Source organism: Cucurbita pepo, chromosome LG04, assembly GCF_002806865.2.
Source record: "Cucurbita pepo subsp. pepo cultivar mu-cu-16 chromosome LG04, ASM280686v2, whole genome shotgun sequence".
Classification (NCBI taxonomy): domain Eukaryota; kingdom Viridiplantae; phylum Streptophyta; class Magnoliopsida; order Cucurbitales; family Cucurbitaceae; genus Cucurbita; species Cucurbita pepo.
The window spans coordinates 7,222,830-7,237,632 of record NC_036641.1 but is presented as its reverse complement, the minus strand read 5'-3'; the positions used below and the strand labels follow the sequence as shown (position 1 = coordinate 7,237,632).

Below are 14,803 nucleotides of genomic sequence, written 5' to 3'. Positions count from 1 at the left end.
ACCAGCGTACTCGCTGGCACACCCACACCGCCTAGTGTCTGGCTCTATACCATTTGTAACAACCCAAGTCAACGACTAGCAGATATTGTCCATTTTGACCTGTTACGTATGGTCGTTAGTCTCATGATTTTAAAAGAGTCTGTTGGGGAGAGGTCTTCACACCCTTATTTATCTAAGAGGGATCTCAAACACTAACCTTTTAACCTTTATAAAAAAAACATAAAATAAAATAAATTATTACAATAAATATATAGACGGAAACAGTCTATCTACACTTTATAGATCATATTCGAACTTTTTAATTTTTTTTCCATAAATTTTAAGGATATTAATGTTAACCATAATTATTCAATAACTATTAAAATTAACAATTAAGCTAATCATTAATTAAATTAATATAAATTTAACTTTATCCTATCTTTTTCATACATACCGAACACTAATCACGGATTATTATTTAAAATACTAACAAATCGATCACATTTTTATTAATAAAACTAGTTGTTGTAATGGTAACACGAAATGAAGATTGAGATCCCGCATCGAAAGATAAACAAACAATAAAAATACCGAACCCCATCACCCAATCTCAAGCATTAACAAGAGCACAATGCTTGCGAATCTCCCCCTCGGAGCCAGTCTTGACCCCGATCCGACCCATCTTCTCCATGGCTAACCCGAACTCGGCGAAGAAATTCTTAACCGAGCCATTGAGAAGGTCCGTGACGAAGGCCTTGGTGACCGGGCTGGTGGTCAGCGCGGCGTCGGACTGGAACAGCCCACGGCGCTTGAGGAGCAGAGAGTAGTAGCTGAGGTCGAAGGTCCGGAAGCTGCCAGGGTCCATTTCGACGATGCCGTTGGCGCGTATGCTTTTGCATTTCTTTGCCTTTAGATTGGCGGCGTACTCGGAGTCCAATGATGGGTCTTGGTCTCCCACTCCTGTGAAGTTGTATAGCCGCCTTGTGAATGATGAGCAATGGGATATCCCAATGGTGTGAGCTCCTGCGTTTAGTTGGTTGGTTCGTAAGTTTTCGTTTCGATTTTCATTTAAATTAATCGATTCGTTAACTCTCGATTCTTACCCGATAACAAAACCAAGTCTTTTAAATCGAGACCCTGATTGGCGAATTGTCGTTCGAGAGTCGACAAGTTAGCAAACGGTGGTGGAATGTTCGCTAAAGCTTCTGATGATCTCGAGATCACTCCATCTCTTCTCCCTGTTGGAACCCTCCAAAACGGACCGCCCTACAAACCCACAAACTAAATAATCATCAAACGAAGAAAAATAAAAAAGTTTAGACATTATAAACTAAAACGAATTCGGTTCATTACAATGGAAACGATCGAGTCTCTCGTAACCAGAGAAAGAATGTCGGAGCATGAGACGATTCCAGGGCACTCATCTTCCAAAAGCTTCTTGATTTTATCAAGGAAATCGAAGCCTCTCAATGTTAGATTCGGCGGAGATTCCTTCTCACTCGGGTTACCAGCGGTCGAGTTCAAAAGTACAGATGCATCACAACCCTAATCACCAAAAACCAAGAAACTAATTAGGTTAAAAGCTCTGACACTGAATCTCAAATCGAAAAAAAAAAGGAAGAAATTCCACCGACCCGAACGAAGCAATCGTGAAAATGCATCCGAATGAAGGCAGCAGCCAAGGTGGGAACCTTGGGAACGCTCTTGTAGACGAACTCGGAGATAATTTTCTCGGCACGAGGGCAGGTCTTTGCATAGTAACCGAGGTGGAGGTGAGCTTGGGTTGAGCTAGCAAGTCCTAAAAGACATACAATTAGAAAGACAAGACCACGAGAGAGCTCCATTTTGTGTAGAACTAAGCTTAAGCTTTAGTCTTGCTGTGTGTTTAGGCATCACAATTAAGGTATTTATAATATGGTTTTCATCACAATTAGCGGTTGCTAGCTGCATGCAATTATTCGCAAACTTTGTATTCAAATATTATTATATTCATGGGCCTATGGTCCCTTCATGACACATAGATTTATCAATATTATATTGCAATATTACAGCTTCATGCATGTTCTTCTCCCTAAAATTAATTGATTATTACAACATAATTATATATATATATATATATATATACACACACCCATATTGCGAATAATACCGTAACAGCCTAAGCCGATCGGTAGCAAATATTGTCTTCTATGGACAGTTTCGGGCGGTTTCCACACCCTTATAAGAAATACTTCGTTCCCCGTTGGGGCCAGCGTTCTCGCTAGCACATAACTCAGTGACTGGCTCTGATACCATTTATAACCGCTCAAGCCCGCCACTGACATATATTGTCTTTTTTGGGTTTTCCTTTATGAACTTCTCACGGTTTTAAAAACGCGTCTGCTAGGGAGAGTTTTCACACCCTTATAAAGAATGTTTCGTTCCTCTCTCCATCCGATGTAGGATCTCACAATCCCGTCCTCATTGGCACATTGTTTGATGTCTGTCTCTGATATCATTTGTAACAGTCTAAACTCCCCGCTAGCAGATATTGTCCGCTTTAGCCCGTTATGTATAGTCGTCAATCTCACAGTTTTAAAACATATTTACTAAGAAGAGGTTTCCACACCCTTATAAGAAATGTTTCGTTTTCCTCTCCAACCGATCTGAGATCTCACAAATACAATTACCTGTAATTATAAACAACTTTAACTATCTCATGCAAAATTACAAGAATTTTTAGTTTAGAACAGCTTAGATCTACAATTTTACGATTGAATTACATAAATATAAGTTTTGGTAAGTTTGTACTTTATGTTATAATATAATTTAGAGGATAACATTGAGACATCAATACTTTGTAATAAAAAAAAATAATAATAATAATGGCACTAATATCAAAGCTAGTATATATGCCCAAATGTAGCACAAATTAATATATAAAGTTAGGTAATTGTATTATAATTAAGATGTGTTTAGGTAGTAGCCTTATCTTATCATTATAAACCAAATTTCTCAACTTTGATTAATATAAAAAGTCTTCCATTTATTGCCTAAAAAATGCATTATTAGTTGATCTGTCACTCCATGACTAACTGTTAGGTCTTTGTTAATTTCAGTATTATAAAAAATAATTAACAATTATGTTTTTTTTGTTGTTGAAATTTCGAGAGCAAAAACGTGGTTGACTTTCGCGTCGGTAATGGTAAAATGTATTCAAGAGAGAAGAACACGATCTGCAAAGGACGATAAAAAGTGTCTATTCATGTGTTAGCTTGTTACATTAGCTCTAATACTCGAGTTAAATCAGAGCCGGTGTTCTCTTTGTAAATTAGGTTAAAAAAATTGGACAATATGCCCCCTAAAACGATCGACTTTGGGCTCGAGTTTAATTCTCGAAATCCAAACTAGAAAATTCTTAAGAGGTTACCCAACTTAGAACGTGTATCTTGTTGGTATAAGAAGTAATTTTCATTTGATTTAAGTTTTTCCTAGTCATTTTATCCTTCAGTATAATTCTTATTTTGACGAGATCTCGGTTCATTTATGTACCTCTCATTCACTCGGGTGTCATAACATTTTTTTTTTGAACGAAGTGAATTTATAAAATAATATATTTATCGAAACTTAAGTCTACATTTTTAAAAGTTTACAATTAATGCAAGAAAAAATAGTCAATTCAATAATAATTTTTTAAAATAAATTTAGAGAACAAAAATTAGAATTTAAATTCCATAATATCGGATTTAAATTATTTAAAAATATAAAATTTTAAATACCAATATTTAATTATATGGAGACATAACAAGTTCAATATTTAAAAAGAAAAAAGAAAAAAAAAACAAGTTATTAATATAAATTTAATTTAATAATATGGCATTATTATTTTAAAGATAATAACTAAATATTTTATTTCTACAAAAGTTGGTGATATTAGAAAATAAATGGTGTGGATTTAAAATCATAATGGAATAGTCAATGAAATAAATAAATAAATAATTCAACATGTTTCCCAATATTGTTTAATTACGAAGAAAATAAAAAAGGTCAATATTATTACCAAATATAATAATTTTAAAAATTAAAATTATTTCCTAATTTTGTTTGGCTAGCTTAAATAAATGTTAATTTAAATACTATTTGATTTTTGTTTTTCTAAAAAAATTATTTAATTATAAATATGTTTTTTTAATTTGTTTTTTTTAAAGAGTAAGAGAAATATAATTATATAAGCTATAGGCTTTGAATAATATTAAATTCGGTGTCAAAGGAGCACAACACGTCACACTCAAAATTTTTATTTTAATTAAATTTAAAACTTAATTCTTGGAATATATTTTTCTTCACATGGTCTGAAAATTATATAATTCCATTTTCTCCACCAACTATTTTTTTTTTTTTTTTACAATAAGATTATTTAAAATAAAATTTCTATTTAAACCTTATTTAAATAATTTGTATCTTCTTTAATTGTTTAATTGGTTATAAAAATGTCTAATCAATCTTCTCGCATTTTGTTTTTAAGCTTTGAATTTAGGCCGTTATAATTGATATCAGAGTTAGATACTAGACAATGTGCTAACCTTCTGGTTATTCTCCGAAAGGGGTAGAACGAGATGGTGTGCTAAGGACACTGGCCCAAAGGGGGTAGATTGTGATGTCACATATTGGTTGGGGAGGAGAACAAATCACCATTTATAAGAGTGTGAAAACTGCCTTGAGAGGAAGCCCGAAAGGGGAAGCCCAAAGAAGACAGTATTTACTAGTGGTGAATCAGGACAGTTACAAAACACCCTTTATAAGAGAGAGAGTTGTATCCTAATATAAAGTTATAAATATTTTTAACTTAATATAACTCAAAAAAAAAAATTAAAAACATTTGAATTTCATATTGAATAAATAACAATAATAATAATTGGATTGAATCACACGACAAATGAAGATGAAATCAGAACCGCACGTGTTTCCACGCGATCCTACAGAACAGAAACATGAAACGCACACACCGAATCAAAACGAACGAATCATCAGACGATTATTCCCACTCGCCTGAAAAAGAACTGCAATCCGTTTCTGCAAATCAGTTAACAACGCTACATTGGCGCCTAATTTCGCCGTCGTTGCCGGTGAGGACGCCGATCTGTCCCATACTGATCATCGATTCAGCGAAATCGACGGCGAAAGTAGCGCCGCGTGTTTCTGCTTGTAACACAACGTAGGCTTTGGTGTCAGGATCGTCGAGAAGAGCGGAATCGGACTGGAACAAACCTCTTCTCTTGGAGACGAGAGTGTAGTAACTTCCATCGAAGGTCTTGAAGCTTCCTGGATCCATCTCGACGATCGATTTCTGGTCGTTTGGCTTGCATTTACCTTTCAATGCGACGGCGTAGTATTTGTCTAATTTCGGATCGGCGTCGCCATTGCCGGTGAAATTGTAGAGGCGGTTGGAGAAGGAACTGCATTTCGAGACTCCGATTGTGTGTGCTCCTGAAGAAATTGAAGCGACAGTGGTTTATGATCGGAAAAAATGGAGAAAATGAAAGAATGTGAGAGAGATTTACCGGATAAAACGACGAGATCTTTGACGGAGAGACCTAGGGAGAGGAAACTTGTCTTGAGAGATGAGATGTTGGCGAAGGGAGGCGGCAAATTGATTAGGGCTTCTCTTGAGATCGACACAGTTCCGTCTCTTCTCCCTGTTGGAACATTCCAGAATGGGCCTCCAATCTGAAACAAATTACAAAAATATTATTTATTTATTTATTATTATTATTATTATTATTATGTATTTGTTTAGTTTTTAGTTAAATTACAAATTTAGTGGGTACGAGGGGTAAATTGTAATTTACCATTCTAACGGCGTCCCGAGCCACCAAAGCGAGGATATCAGCACATGAAACGACACCAGGGCACTGTTTTTCAACAGCAGCTTTAACAGCGTCGACGACATTGTAGCCTCTTAGAGTAAGGTTGGGAATAGAATCTTTCTCGGCTTGGTTGTTTGGTGTCGAATTTAGCAGCACAGAACCGTCACAACCCTGTCATTTTGACACGTACGACAAATTAATCATCGATTCAAGAGTGATAATCAACACCCGTCATAGCTCATTAAAGAAGACACAAATTACTATTTCTTAGGTTTTATTCAATTTCTACGTTATGATTATGAAATAAAAAGAGTTAATCCATGCTCGTGTTAGTTATAAATTTTAGTAGTTACTATTAGAGATGTCTACGGGGCAGAAATTTCCCGTCTCCATCTTCCATCTGTTTCATTTTTTATCTCCACGAAATTCTCTATTTATTTTTTAGGGATCGAGTTCCACATGTAATTTTTCTTCGTATATTATTTTTTTAAACAATTATGTATTGAAAATATATTTATATTAAATAGGGCGGAAATTTGGGTGAGGTCGGGAATATATTCCCGTCCTTAGCCTCATTTATCTAACGGGTAATTAATGTTCCCGCTTCCTCCCCATCTTTAGTTACTATCGATAGATTGGACAAGAGTAAACAAAATTGAAACACGAAAATATAGCAATTACCCTAACGAAACAGTCGTGGAAGTGCATCCTCAATAAAGAAGCGGCTAGAGTAGGTTGTTTCTGAATATACAAAGCTACCGTTTTGGCGACAGTATACTCCAACCCGGGGCAGGTGTACCGATAAAACTTAGACGACAAGCCATGTGCTTCGGCGATGGTCGAGAGAGACGAGGCGAGCATTAGCTGCAAAAAGAGAAGGGAAAAAAGCTTGGAAGAAATGGCCATGGTTTTGAAGAAGAGAACTTCAGCTAACTCAAAGCTCTTAAGATATGGCGAATTGCACTAGAAGTTGGTCGGATTTTATAGTTTGAGTTTTGGGTTTGAAGTTTGAACTTGTCATGAACGACATGTCTTGTTAGACTTTTATTCCATAGAGTTTCTTCTCTTTTAATTTTTGGTTGGTTGAAGTGTCTTTTAACTAATAAATAAATAAATATATAATTTTAAGTAATTTTTACCGTACATTCCGATAATATATTAAATAAATCAACCAAAATTCAAACGTCTTATCTTTCGATCGAGGTATAGTTTTGCATCAATAGACAATCCCAACTAGAATAGAAGTGAGTGACTTCCGAGGTTAGCTCTCTGCTCAGGATGTATGGATTGGGCGCCTCATAGACAATCCCAATCAAAATAGAAGCGAGTGGCTTCCGAGGTTAGCTCTCTGCTCGAGATGCATGGACTGGGTGCCTCATAGACAATCCCAATCAGAATAGAAGTGAGTGGCTTCCGAAGTTAGCTCTCTACTCGGAATGCATGAGCTGGGTGCCTCATAGACAATCACAACCAGAATAGAAGTGAGTGGCTTCTGAAGTTAGCTTTCTACTCGGGATGCATGGACTGGGCGCCCGTTCTTCATTCATATCCTTTATGTTATGTAAAGACCAACTTCAAATTCACCAAACCAAGGTTTATCTCGTACACCCATTTTTGACATTTTTTCAGTTGAGAATTCCGATGTGAAATTTGTTCTTTGACTATTTCGTTTTTTTCCCGCTTTCACCTTCGGTTGAAGCATAATTCAGTCGAACTATACCTAGCTCGGCTACTTACTATTTAGGTCGTTTCCTTGTACTTTTGCGTGACATTGTTATTCTCGGGTTTCTCGGGTTAGGGTTATTCCAAGTTTTATCCTTTTTTATTTAATGTTAATTCAACTTTAATTAATTATTTACCGAATGACTTAAAAAGAAATTATTAATGAAAAAAATAATAATGCTCTCCAACCACCAGAAAAGACTAATCCAAACATATAATAATCAAATTGAATTTAAATAATTAATAATTTTAATAAATAATTAAACAATTGCATTTAGCTGTCTATTTACGATAAAAAAAAATGGAAATTACCATAAACAGCTGGATAATAATGGAAAATAATTAGAGGAGAAAAAAACAATCCTGCATGGCACGTCATCAAGTTGATAATTATTTAATACGAAATTGAATTAATAAAACGGCCATAGGGAAAGCGTTGACATTTAATTTAAATATTCCATTTTCTAAATAAAACATTCTCAATTTTTAATTTATTTTTATAATTTCCGGTTAGTGCTTTGCATTTTATACTCCTGGGTGTTAACTGCTTTATGTGGGTTGACTTGATAGCTTTGACTTTTTAATTGAGTTTTTGACCCGTCAAACCTTGGTTGAAGGTTGACTGGTCAATGGTCGGAATAACATTTTTAGTGGAGGCGGGGCGAAGAAGGAAGGAGAGAACCGTACTTAGTTAAGTTAGAACGTAAAGTTTTGGTCTCTAGTTAAGAAATTTTTATGTTCGGTTAGTGTTGTGAGTGTTTAGGTTATGAAGAGGGAGATAGGAGATGAGAATTCGAACCTATGAATGTATAAGAAGCTACTAAACTGCGAGATCTCACATTGGTTGGAGAGGGGAGCGAAACATTCTTTATCAGGGTGTAGAAACCTCTCCTTAGTAGATGCAAACCACGAGACTGATGACAATATGTAATGGGCCAAAACGGATAATATCTACTAACAGTGGGCTTGGGCTGTTACAAATGGTATCAGAACTAGACACTGAGCGGTGTGCGAGCGAGGATGCAGGGCCCTCAACAGAGGTGGATTATAAGATCCCACATTAGTTCGAGAGGAGAACAAATCATTCTTTATAAGGGTGTGGAAACCTCTCCCTCGTAGACGTGTTTTAAAACCGTGAGACTAACGACGATACGTAATGGGTCAAACCTGACAATATCTACTAGCAGTAGACTTGAGCTGTTACAAATGGAAACTTCTCTAGTAGACGCGTTTTAAAACTGTGAGGCTAATGACGATATATAACGAGTCAAAACAGACAATATCTACTACCAGTGATCGTTATTTATCATCAAATATTACTACTTGGTTTAAACTTAAATTATAATTTCTAGTTGGTTTAAAGTAAAAGAGAATTATCTTATTATATACAATTATATTTTATATTTTAAATGTGACATCTTACCTATCATATATTAAAAATATTTAAAAAATAATGTTGTGGAAAAGGAGTGACATCAATTTGGACCTATAGAAATTAGAAAATAAGAAAAATAAGAATTTGAATCTACAAGGATTTGATGGGCTATAAATGTTTCAATTATTTAGCTATTATAAAAAAAAAAAAAAAAAAAAAAGTTGAAAATGATATTAAAAAAAAAAAAAAGTTGAAAATGATATTAAAAATAAAAAAAATATATATAATTTTGTACTAATATACCTACCACTACTAGTGGGATAGGTGATATTCAATTAAACAAATAAAATTTTAGATAATTATTCTATAATTTTTAAAAATAAAAAATTATATAATTTTCAAAAACAAGTTTTTGAAATTAAACCCATTTGAAAATCATTTAGGTTTAGTTTTAGTAAATAATTTTTTACATAAAATTATTATTATTATTTAATTAATTTAACAACCATTAATTTTAAACTAAAAATAAATTTAATTTAAAGAGTTATTAAAAAAAAATATTGTTTAGATAAATTAAGAATTTAAGATAAAAATTGAAGGCAAATATTATGGAGATTATTTCCAATTTTTATTTATTTTGTATTTCAAATATTAAAAAGAAATTTAATTTCATTTTTAATTATGGATATTTCTCTCTTTAGGTATTTCCCTGTTTATTTTAAATAGGGAAAATATTAGTTTTTCCAGAAACAAACAAAAAATATTAAATATTTTCACTTCTTGTTCCTAGCTTAAAATAAAAAATATATATATTAAATTAAATATATATATATATATATATATATATATATATATATATATATATATAATATTCATTTAGATTTTTTTTTTCTTTTTAATTCAAATAAATATTGAACTTAAAAAAAATAAGAATTCAACATCTCTATTACAATTTATATAAAGAAAATAAATGATCTATACATAAATCTAACAAAATAGCATGTTTATCGTAAACCGACCCATGAATAAATTATATTGTTGAGACTTGAATGTAGGTATGATTTGTAGACGAAAACCGACCCATGACTCAATTATAATGTTCGGACCTAAACTTAGGTCGTGGATCAAGATAGAGCGTCGATAGAACGAACGGAGTGAATCAAGATAGAAGATAGAGCGTCGATAGAACGAACGGAGTGAATCAAGATAGAAGATAGAGCGTCGATAGAACGGAGTGAATCAAGATAGAAGATAGAGCGTCGATAGAACGGAGTGAATCAAGATAGAAGATAGAGCGTCGATAGAACGGAGTGAATCAAGATAGAAGATAGAGCGTCGATAGAACGGAGTGAATCAAGATAGAAGATAGAGCGTGCGCGCGTCGCGAGCCAAGATAGAGCGTGCGCGCGTCGCGAGCCAAGATAGAGCATATGCACGTCGCGAGCCAAGATAGAGCATATGCACGTATTTTCACATGAATTGTGTTCAGTTGGCGAAGGAGAACCAATCTTTAACGTTCCTAAATGATCAATATACAACACCATATCGATTGATTATAATATGTATTATCGAGAAAAAAATATTCAAATCTTGACTCAACAAAAACCCTAATTTTGACGAAACTCCATGAGCGGCTACTGAAAGAGAAGAAGATCAGGACAGTTAAAGAACAGCTGACGAGCATCAAGATCATCCACACCCTCGTCATCAAGTGGACAGAAAAAGACGTAAATCAGCGACCCATCTCGGAGCCCAAAATCAACGAGCGAGGTTTCGTCGTCGCCGGCGGAAATGAGACGGCCACGGTCGTGGTCGGGAACGAAGAGGAGACGCTCGGAAGGGAGGCTCTGCTGGGAACTGATCTCGGTTCTCAGATCAAGAACGGTGGCGCCGTCGTCAACCTCAACGTATAACAGAGAACCAGTCAAGTTCTCGGCCACCAATTTCATCGTCGCCGTCGCCGTCGTCGTTTTGGCCTTAATTTTAATTTTAATTTTTTTTTTTGTTGATTTAAATGACCAATGAGCGTTCAAAAAATTGTTCATAATTGCTGCATTTTCGGTGTTAGTTTGGAGATCGGAAATGAGTGTGGTGTGGAGTTACGGAAATTAAGCTCATGAGATACACTTTCTATATATATATATATATATATATATATTTCATTAATTCCAAATAAATTTAATACTAAAACCGTTATAAAAAGTTTATTACCATATTTTATGCATTTTAAAGAATGATTTCCTTAGCTTAAAATAAATATATATTTTCCAAATATATATATACTCTATAATTTTTTATAGTTTCTGTGATTATTGTAACGTCTGACTAAATGGTATATGAATGAATTAATATCATATTTTTAAAAATAATTAATATCTACTACTTATACTGATAAGTTGTATCTTTTTTCGATGACTTAATTAACAGTAATTTCCCAATTTTATTGGAATAAGATTTTTTTTTCATTTTTTTTTTCATAGATGAATGAAATAGGGTGTGAGATCCCACGTGTAGAAGAACAAAACATTTCTTATGAGTATGTGGAAATCTCTCTCTACCAGATCCATTTTAAAACTGGAAGACTAACAACGATACGTGACGGGCTAAGATAGACGATATATGTTAACAATGAGTTTAGGCTGCTACAAATGGTATCAGAGCTAGACACAATATGATGTGTCAGCAAGGACGTCGGCTGTGATGTCCCACATTGGTTGGGGAGGAGAACAAACCACCATTTATAACAGTGTGGAAACCTTCCCCTAGCAGACGCGTTTTAAAGCCTTGAGGGGAAGCCAGAAAGGGAAAGCCCAAAGAGAACAATATCTCGGTGGATCTGGGATGTTACATTGGCCTCCAAGAGGGGTGGATTGTGAGATCCCATATTGATTGGAGAGTGAAATGAAACATTTCTAAGAATAACAAAGATACATAATGGGCCAAAATAGACAATATCGGCTAACGGTGAGCTTGAATTATTACAACCAAAACAGACAATATCTGCTAGCGGTGGACTTGAATTATTACAAATGGTATCAAAACCATCTCCCTATGTATAATTATTACAATATCTGCTAGCAGTGGACAGATTTGAAACTTAGTTTGATTCAAATACAAACCCTAAAAAACTTGTACTCAATTTTAATGGATATGAAAAGGTAGATTTATTTAGTCTTATGTATAATGATTATTAATTATGAATATCATATAAATTATAAACAAAATGAAAACTCCACAAACGACGTCGTTTATTATGGAGGTCGAAATTCAAAGAAAGTACGAAAATTTTTGGTCAATAAGGATTGGTCAGATTTAATGCTAATTTAATTTAGGGGAAGGGAAGGTTTAAACGATGTCGTTTGAAGCATAGCCACGAGCCGTCAGATTAGCTACAAGATTCTATCCCCACCGTCAAAAAATAAATAGGAGAAATACCACAACCGACTTGATTTAAGGCAATAGAGGTTTGTGTGGCTTGGCTTGCACAATTTCTCTCACATATAAACTTCATTTTTCTTGGAGATCTCTTGTTTCAGGTCTCTTTGTCTCCGGATTCACAGCTTTTTCTCCCGGTAATTTCTTGTTCTTCTTTGTTTCTTTCATGTTAATCGATGCACAATTTCTTTTTTCTATGGTTATTGTTTTATTGATTTCTTCTTCACCCGATTACGATTTCTTTATCTAGGTTAGGGTTTCTTTTTCTGCGTGTATTGAGATCGTAGGGCAAGATCTGTTAGTTTTTTCGGATATAATCGTTTCTTTTTTCGTTTGATTGTTGTTCTGTTTCATCTGGCATGTTTCTGCTTTTCATTTAACTGATCCACAATATTTGAATCCTCGGTTTACTCCTCTTTCTCTCTCTGATCCGCTGCTTATAATTGTGTGTCTGTGTTGGGGGGGTTATTATTGGTATGATTTTTGATACCGAATTTCAAATAAGAAAAGACGTATGATTTAGATTCCGAGGACAGGACAGGGTTGGCTATTTGGTTCGTGGAGTGAAAAAGCCGATAGATACTATCTTCCTTGTCTGTTTGATCCCATATAGAACATTAAACGAAATTTAGCGTTATTAAAAGAACCTTTAATTAATGTGTTCTTGGTTCGTACTTTACAGTTTGATCTACTAAATTTTGTTCATTGTTATTTTCTAGAGGGTTTGAATTTTGGAGTGTATGCTCTTTTGATATTGAATTGAAAAGTGTGTGAGGGGATCGAAAGGATCGTTGATTAAACGTTGGACTTGTGGTTGTATGAGGATGAGGGGTGGATTATTTTTTTTTGTTTGTGACCAAATTGATGCTTCTGTATCTTGTGGTTTCAACTCGGGATCTGTTATGTCTTGCAGATTTGAGCACAGCTTAATTCAGATAATATTTCTTATTTGCTTGTTGGTTACCTGTGTTCTACTTCGGACAGCCAAGTTTCATGTCTGAATTCAACGTGCAGATTCCATCTGCTTTTGGTAACTTTCTCAAAAACTAATCTAGTTTTTTACTATTTCGTAAGGTTGTGTTGCATTAGAAGTCTATAGATTCGTTTCATTTCAAAACTAATTAATTTTATTCGTTGGTTAGACCCATTTGCTGATGCAAATGCTGAGGACTCAGGAGCTGGGTCAAAAGAGTATGTTCACGTGCGCATTCAGCAACGCAACGGGAGAAAAAGCCTGACAACTGTCCAAGGATTGAAGAAGGAGTTTAGTTATAACAAGATACTCAAGGATCTGAAGAAGGAATTTTGCTGTAATGGCACAGTTGTGCAAGATCCTGAGCTAGGCCAGGTCAGTTCTACCACCCTAAATGACTAGTGTATTAATCCCTCCGTTTTTTCGTTGATGCCCATATCATTTGAAGAGACATAATACGTTTTCACTTTATCCAAACGTGGGGTGCTGAGGTGCAACTCCGCAGTTTCTATGTAAAACTGCGGGTCAATTATGTGCATTTATGTCGATCAGGTTATTATTCACAATAACCTAGACGGGTTTATTGGATACTTTGCAATTTAACCGTATAGATGGAAGGAATGGTTCCATACATATGTTTTGCCCGTTCGCCCCCTTCCTCCTCTCGCTCTTTTCTATGCTTCAATGCCACAATCAATAACGTTGCTCGTAATGGTTGCCTTGCAGGTTATACAACTTCAGGGAGACCAAAGAAAGAATGTGTCTACCTTCCTTGTGCAGGTAATGAAGGACTGTATATACCCTGTGACCATGATAATGTTTTTTGGTAAAACAATTTTTGACACGTTCACCCTTTTTTCCTTATCGATAGGCTGGCATTGTGAAGAAGGAGAACATCAAGATTCACGGTTTCTAAAAAGCAGCACGATCGAGTTCTATTTCTGTTTACAGCAGCTTAACTGGTAGTAGTGGACATTATATACCTATCTTCTTTAGAACTTGAAGTGAGTGCCTGTTACATTACAACTCTTGATCCATGTACGTTAGCTTTGCTTTGTTATGCAGACGAAGTTATGGATCATTGGTCCCTTTAAATTAAATGACATGTTGTCTGTTTTCTTGTCACGCGACGTTCGACCTATCTTTTTCTTGAATGTGATTGGCTGGATGTTAACCAGCACTAGATATATTATCTGCTGAGCATCGCTTATCCATGAAAAACTGCATCTTTCCTGTGTATGAGAAAAAGGAAGGTTGTAAATGGAGATTCTGAGATAAGTTATTCTTTTGCCTCTAAATGAATTGAATGTAGAGGGAGCATCTACTTTCTTTTGATATCCAAAAGGAATATGGCCTCCACAATTCGGCTTTGGGGCGTTTTGGCTTTCTTCGACTCTTCGCCAGTTGAGGGCGGATTCAGAACTTTCCTAGCCATTTTTCTTTTGCAATTAGGGCATTGGTCTATATTTCGAG

The 14,803-nt window shown here is 34.9% G+C and overlaps 3 protein-coding genes across 4 annotated transcripts; 1 reads left to right on the top strand and 2 right to left on the bottom strand.

Annotated features, from left to right (window-relative positions):
- Positions 1–589: 589 nt before the first annotated feature.
- LOC111792838 (peroxidase 3-like) lies at positions 590–1,823 on the bottom strand. Its single transcript, XM_023674437.1, has 4 exons — positions 1,614–1,823; positions 1,333–1,524; positions 1,083–1,245; positions 590–1,002 (listed from the first exon to the last, which is right to left on the bottom strand). Exons 1-4 carry the CDS (start codon positions 1,821–1,823, stop codon positions 590–592), a joined length of 978 nt encoding a protein of 325 aa, XP_023530205.1.
- A 3,004-nt stretch (positions 1,824–4,827) lies between these two features.
- On the bottom strand, positions 4,828–6,731 carry LOC111792934 (peroxidase 56-like). Its single transcript, XM_023674563.1, has 4 exons — positions 6,507–6,731; positions 5,808–5,996; positions 5,520–5,685; positions 4,828–5,445 (listed from the first exon to the last, which is right to left on the bottom strand). Exons 1-4 carry the CDS (start codon positions 6,729–6,731, stop codon positions 5,039–5,041), a joined length of 987 nt encoding a protein of 328 aa, XP_023530331.1. The 3' UTR covers positions 4,828–5,038.
- Positions 6,732–12,374: 5,643 nt separating this feature from the next.
- Positions 12,375–14,519, top strand: LOC111792839 (protein translation factor SUI1 homolog). Of its 2 annotated transcripts, none has more exons than XM_023674438.1 (5): positions 12,375–12,494; positions 13,271–13,387; positions 13,500–13,705; positions 14,057–14,110; positions 14,202–14,519. In XM_023674438.1, exons 2-5 carry the CDS (start codon positions 13,351–13,353, stop codon positions 14,244–14,246), a joined length of 342 nt encoding a protein of 113 aa, XP_023530206.1. In that variant the 5' UTR covers positions 12,375–12,494; positions 13,271–13,350; the 3' UTR covers positions 14,247–14,519. The 2 variants fall into 2 exon arrangements, with proteins under 2 accessions (XP_023530206.1, XP_023530207.1); XM_023674439.1 differs by having other exon boundaries at positions 12,407–12,494; positions 13,342–13,387.
- The last annotated feature ends 284 nt before the right edge of the window (positions 14,520–14,803 follow it).

Coding starts and splice junctions, on each gene's coding strand:
- LOC111792839 (XM_023674438.1), top strand. CDS start 13,351: ATGTCTGAATTCAACGTGCAGATTCCATCTGCTTTTG. Junction 13,706..14,056: donor AAGATCCTGAGCTAGGCCAG/GTCAGTTCTACC, acceptor GTTGCCTTGCAG/GTTATACAACTTCAGGGAGA. Junction 14,111..14,201: donor TGTCTACCTTCCTTGTGCAG/GTAATGAAGGAC, acceptor CCTTATCGATAG/GCTGGCATTGTGAAGAAGGA.
- LOC111792838 (XM_023674437.1), bottom strand. CDS start 1,823: ATGGAGCTCTCTCGTGGTCTTGTCTTTCTAATTGTATGTCTTTTAGGA. Junction 1,246..1,332: donor GAGACTCGATCGTTTCCATT/GTAATGAACCGA, acceptor GTGGGTTTGTAG/GGCGGTCCGTTTTGGAGGGT. Junction 1,003..1,082: donor AGACTTGGTTTTGTTATCGG/GTAAGAATCGAG, acceptor AACTAAACGCAG/GAGCTCACACCATTGGGATA.
- LOC111792934 (XM_023674563.1), bottom strand. CDS start 6,731: ATGGCCATTTCTTCCAAGCTTTTTTCCCTTCTCTTTTTGCAGCTAATG. Junction 5,997..6,506: donor TCCACGACTGTTTCGTTAGG/GTAATTGCTATA, acceptor TCAAAATGACAG/GGTTGTGACGGTTCTGTGCT. Junction 5,446..5,519: donor AGATCTCGTCGTTTTATCCG/GTAAATCTCTCT, acceptor CAATTTCTTCAG/GAGCACACACAATCGGAGTC.